This window comes from Lathyrus oleraceus, chromosome 6 (assembly GCF_024323335.1).
Source record: "Lathyrus oleraceus cultivar Zhongwan6 chromosome 6, CAAS_Psat_ZW6_1.0, whole genome shotgun sequence".
Classification (NCBI taxonomy): Eukaryota; Viridiplantae; Streptophyta; class Magnoliopsida; order Fabales; family Fabaceae; genus Lathyrus; species Lathyrus oleraceus.
Window position 1 is genome coordinate 80975259 of NC_066584.1, and position 6258 is coordinate 80981516.

Genomic DNA, 6258 nt, shown 5'->3' on the forward strand with positions numbered 1-6258 from the left:
CAATTAGCCAACACAAGTATGCATTAGATATTCTAAGTGAAATATACATGTTTGATTGTCATATTATTAATACTTCTATAGATTCTAATGTAAATATTTTTATAGGTCAAGGGGATCCACTGAAAGACCCAAGATATTATCCTCTTGTGGGCCAACTCAAGTATCTCGTAGTACTCATACCTGCATTAAGTATTATAAGCCAATTTTTGAATGCTCCTTGTGATAGAAATTGGAACTAGTTGTTTGAGTTCTTAAATATATAACAAATGAGGCAGAGAGATGACTATTATATGAAAGACAAAGGTGGTGCTAAACTTACTTGTTATTCAAATGTTGATTGAGTTGGAATACTGTCGGGTATTGTATTTTTGTTGGAGGAAATACAATCTCAAAGAGAAGCAAGAAACACAACACATTTTCCTTATCTAGTGCAGAAGTCGATAATCGCATTATGGCCACAACCTTAAAGGAGTACTCTTAGAGATAAGACAAGGAGACCTTCTGACAACAACACTCTTATATGACAAACAAATTGTTCTCCAGCGTCTAATTCAATTTTCCATGAACAGACCAAGTACATAGAGATAGTTTATCATCATATAACAGACTGACATGTTTACTATATCACTGAAGGCTCTCTTTTTTGGATGAAATCTTAAAGGAGACTTTCAAATCGATTACATTTATAACAAGAAGAGCTCATAGCAGATGACATTAAGACGGTTGAGAATACATTACTAACAATGTATATAATTGATTAAAATTAATATTGTATTTATTATATTGATTATGTAACCCTATTTTGTACAGCACACACCATCATAAACAGGCATTATGTGTGGTAACACAATCATTATTTAGAAATACAATTCTACATAAGAATATACATATTTTCAACTAACAACTTTTTTTGGCGTACAGAATTCTAACATTAATATAAATACATTGGTAATGTCATCTTACATTGTCAAACTGTTTGTGCAAGTGCAAGGGAGGGAAGTGTGGACATCTCAGAATATGCTAATGGTGTCAACAAGAATAATGACATTAGAAGCTAAGCTATTCTTCAAACTACAAGATTATGCTAATGGTGTCAACAAGAACAATGACATTAGAAGCTAAGCTATTCTTCAAACTACAAGGTCATATGTAGTACTACATTAGTCTACACTATTGTCATGTCAATGATACAAAAGTGCGTGAGATAACCTTAGACCACAGTTTCTTTAAAGCTCTTAGTCAACCAAATGGCTGTTTCCCTTGGAGAAACCTTCTCAGGTCCAAATGGCTTCAACAACACCTCCAGCTCTTCAAACCTCTGTTGTTGTAGAAGCCGGGCACTGAACTCGAGCAACCCTTCTAATGCCTCCGCTCGTTGCTCGTAAGACGAGGTGTCAAACTTGCGTTGACGAGAATCTGTCGATGAATTGCTTGAAACAGCAGTTGTGACATGTTCATAGCATTCATTGCCACACGAAACTAGAGCACCACTGGTAGGGACATTGGCTTTGCCCACAATCTGGATTGTACACTTGTCTTTTGTGATTGTGTAGTCAGCAGCGCTCCTTGGGGAACTAGAAGAGCATTGAGCTGATGTTGATGATGTTCCGGGCACAGGGAAGAGAGGATGATCCTCACCAGGGGCCAAAGAAAACTCGGCAATCTTGTCAATTCGTGGCGCATTCACAGAAATATTAGGAGAGTCCACATTTCGAAGAAGATCAACATTGGCTCTGTAAGGAGTGGTCGTGGCTGTGGATCTTGTAGGCAATGGAAGGGAAGCTCTGCGAGACGGTGGGGTAAATTTACCAGCTGGAGTAGAAGATGATGGAAGCTGAAATGATGAACGCAGAATCAATAAAACGATAGAGGCCGAATTTCTTTAATAATATACCTACTCTTCACTATATAAGGTAATGTAGAGCTTAAACTTACGGAATCGCGCTTGGAACTAGTATGGGCTATCTTTGATGGGGTAATCTGTCGCCGGGGGGTGGCAGACTCCTTAGCTGCTCTCCTTTCCATTTGACGAACAATTGAGAACTTGGTGTCTTTTGATTTGTTAGCATTCTGTTCTTCACGGACACAGCCAATGGATAGCTCATAATGTTTTGAATAAGTAGAGAATCCTTGAGCTCTTTGAGTAGAACACAGAGAACCTACTTCAGTTCCAGAAATACTAGGATTCAAGGCCCTGTCATTACTGAATGACAATCGCTTAACTCTGCCAGAGAAAGTGGAAACAGATTCCGGTTCTACAAATCGACTTCTCCTAGCATGGTTCGAGTCGGTCCATTGGAATGGAAAAGTACTTCTTCTGGGGTTGTTTAGCTTCAGATGAACTTTAAGTATATAAGGTTGAAGATGTGGATGATTTAGTAGCTCCGCAGCCTGCCAAAGCAAACTTTGTTTAATAAATCTATCAAAATAAAGTTAATCAAGCTGAATTTTGGTAAACATGTTATATAACGACGGAAAAAGAATAGACTAGTTTTCATGAATTAATCCACATTTAGATAAACACAAAGAAATACTTAACGGAAAACATACACTTGGCCTATGCTCGGGATTTTTCCGTAGCATACTCTTCACCATGCCTCGACTGAAAGAAGCAAAAAGAAATAAAACAGTAAGTTACACAAATCATGTCATTGAACAAATATTAAGAATGCAAGTCAATAAGATATGTCCAAATCTGGATGCAAAAGTGCTTAAGTTTCCAATTCACGGCAATTTTGAAACCCTATAAGCCACAGGTAGGCAAAATCTAATGGTAGGCTTGACAGAATATGAATGCAGTGAAGAGTCGTCACTCGTCACTAATTTGACCAGTATCAACAATGTCCTAATAAAAACAGGAACAGACAGATAAAGAGTAACATGAAATTCTTAGGAAATAGAGAACTCACAAAGTACCAGAATAAACTGTTGGTAGTGGGGACACTAACGACTTGTTTATTTTGTTAATTAGTGCTTGCATATCCTGCACAAATAAAAGACTGCTAAAATGTCTCGCCGGTTTCATGTTGCAAAAACTTAATATTCTATGTCTCAAATGATTTTTGACAAATAATGTTTCAAAAGAAAAAGTGAATAATCACCACGCTTAAATAGTGACTTACGAGAGCTTTAAAAGCTGGTTTGTGCGCAGCCATTTCATATACACAACATCCTGATAAATATTATGTTAAAACCAATGTCAATTGCAATTTACAGCATAACTGTAAAACAAGAGAAAGGAAAAGGTTATGAAGTCTAGAAGATCTTATGAGTGCAAAAGGAACCTATGTTACTCACCCAAAGACCAGATATCTGACTTAGATCCATACGGTATATCAGCAAGAAGCTCGGGGCACATATAACTCGGAGTCCCCACAATCTAATCACAGGGCAACAACTCAGTTAGAAAAAAAAGTAAAAAATGATCCAAAGAATAGTGTAGCCATAAAACTTACCGAAGAAGCAAGATCATCACTTGTCAACATTTTAGCAAGACCAAAGTCACCTGCATCCACAACAAAAAAAAAGCATAACTTCATAGATATTCAGACTCCAAGTGCAGTACTATGGTGTGAGGATAGAATGTAGAAAGCCATTACCTAGACGTATATCTTGATCTTTTGTCAAGAATATATTTGAACACTGAAACCAACGTGGATAACGCGTCAATAAAAAGTGAAGATACAATATATCTTTTGTCAAGCTATATAATAGCACTTTCAGTGATTGAATTTACAGAAACCATTCACCTTGACATCACGATGAAGAATATGATTTGTATGCAAGTAATCAAGTGCCATCAAGAGTTGAACTAGCCACTTGCAAAGCCTCTGTATAAAAGATGATATTGATCGGAGAACTAAGTATCAAAAAGCTATAAATTCAAATAGGACTGAAATTTTTTCACTCCAGGTTAAGAAGTAAAGGGATTTTCTGCAAGAGTAACCAACCTCTTCAGAAAAATGAACACAATTAGCCTTTTTAATAGCTTCAGCCCTTTACAACAAAGAAGTTAAAGAAGAACTACATAATCAGCATTTTAAAAGATAAAAACGTCTTCAAATGTTGCGAGTTCCTCAAAAATACTCGAATTCAATGAGAATAAGGACTCACATATCTCCTCCTTCACAATAGCCAATGACAATACATACAAAACAACCCTGAAAGTGAAAGTGAAGGCAACAGCTCTCAAATTTCAGAATCACAAATTAATCAAGAACTATAAACCCAGCTGTTTTACAAAAGGAGCACACAATCAATCAATATCTTCATTTGTATCATAAATAATGATAACAAACACAACATTTGTAAAGAAGCAAGTGAATAACAAATCACTTAATTTTTCAAGTGCAGAACAAGTCATTTGTGTCAACATAAATCAAAACTTCAAATCTAGCAGACATTTACAAACATATGTTCAGACATATACTATCCAATGTGAGACTCTTAACCCACCAACCACTTACAGGATTTGACATTTGAAGTGTGGACATAAATGATAGGTGGTCCGACACGCCTAGGACTGGACATCTGGAGTGTAGACATAAATGGTAGGTGGCCCACCAGATTTTAAATTAGACTCTGATACCATCTTAAGAATTGTGGTTGGGCCTAACTCAATCTTACATAACTAACTTGTAAAATGAAGATTGTCCTGACTTATAAACACATGTTTAGGCGATATATTATTCGACGTGAGACTCTCTCACTCTTAACAAGACAAGACAAGAACACAAGATTACAAGAAAAAGCAAGAGCAAAAATAAAATAAAAATGCTGACCTTTTCTACCCATGAATCTTTATAGTCTACAATGAATGGATTACGAACTTTAGAAATAAGCTCCATCTGCAAAACAAGGAGCCACCACCAACAAAGCATTTTAAAGTGTAACAAATTTAGAAACACAAAACAAGTTTCCCCCTTCCACATTTCAAAAATAATTAACAGGGTGTGACCTCCTGGTGAGCAGATCTACGGATTCTTTCAGTCTGACGAGCAAGGCGGATCTTCTTGAGCACATACCTAAACATATTATTACAGATGAACTCACATTACTTGAAAGAACAACAACACATTGTAAATGAAGTAAGTGAGAGTTAGAGCATGACCTTTTGTTTTCATGCTTGTGTCTTACAAGAAGAGCAGAAGCAAAAGAGCCCTTACCAATCTGTTCTAGAACTTCATACTGTTCCATTTTGTTCTACAACTTCAGTTCAGTTCAGTTCAGTTCTTGAACGTGGAAACATGAGTGTAGTGTTAGTATTGATAAAAGAGAGAAAGGGTGAAAGGTGAATTGATTATGTCATGTGAAGTAAATGAGGTGCAGCGTTGAGCAACCCGACCATTTCCGTGCTCTCTTTTTTTTTTATTGTATTTCTCTTTCTTCAGTCCTTTTCCAGAGGTTTTACACTTTTGGACTTTGACCCCCGCGTATTCCTATTCCTGTTTCCTAATACTGGTGTTATTCTATGCGTCACTGTTCGTGTTTGAAACGCTGTCAGGGATGTGAAAATGGCTCCAAACACAAACAAAAGGCAATGCTGCTACTACTACTACCTGCCCACGCCACAAAACAAGTTTACCCTCTCTTGTCACTATTGAGCTGCTAATTTAAGGGTGGGGTTGTAAAACACATTTCAATATTTTTGGATTTGGTGTTTTTTTTTTCTTTCTAAAAGTAAGTTGCATTGATAAAGAGTAGATGAGGTACTCACACCCTAAGAGAAGAGATTCCCAACCAACACCAACTAGTCGAAGGAGATAAGTTAAAATCATAAAAATTAGACTTGGAGTAAGAAATTTCTCTTATGCAAGACCATTTCTAAACTAAGAATTTAATATTTCCAATTATATCGATCAAATAACAAATGTCGTTGTTGAAAACGTTATCATTCCTAACCTTTCAAAGGCTCCAAACAATCGACAACCAAATTAAACTCATCTTGACCTTCCTCGCTTGAATGTTTATCAACCCACGCCATTAAACAAAATGCTTCCAAGAGATGTATGCGAACGATACACAACTACCAGACCAAGCTCCCACCAATTCTCATACTTCGAAGATATAAGACAATAAAAAAGAAGATGATTCAAATCTTTTTTAGTTTGACCGCATAAAACACAAGTTTCTTCTATCATACCCTAATTTTTAACTCTAAGATGCCACATATCATTGACATCCTTGCACATAAACAAGGCCACATCTTGATTTCCACCACCTATCATCTTTAGGTTTGCTTTTTGCAGGGATCATCAA

General features: G+C 36.5%; 1 protein-coding gene across 1 annotated transcript; it reads right to left on the reverse strand.

Annotated features, from left to right (window-relative positions):
* Positions 1 to 893: 893 nt before the first annotated feature.
* Positions 894 to 5725, reverse strand: LOC127096832 (serine/threonine-protein kinase Nek2). The gene is made up of 14 exons (XM_051035369.1): positions 5111 to 5725; positions 4958 to 5024; positions 4782 to 4847; positions 4114 to 4160; positions 3951 to 3996; positions 3750 to 3830; positions 3600 to 3642; positions 3456 to 3505; positions 3298 to 3379; positions 3123 to 3172; positions 2910 to 2983; positions 2551 to 2602; positions 1936 to 2391; positions 894 to 1834 (listed from the first exon to the last, which is right to left on the reverse strand). Exons 1-14 carry the CDS (start codon positions 5194 to 5196, stop codon positions 1211 to 1213), a joined length of 1824 nt encoding a protein of 607 aa, XP_050891326.1. The 5' UTR covers positions 5197 to 5725; the 3' UTR covers positions 894 to 1210.
* Between the last annotated feature and the right edge of the window lie 533 nt (positions 5726 to 6258).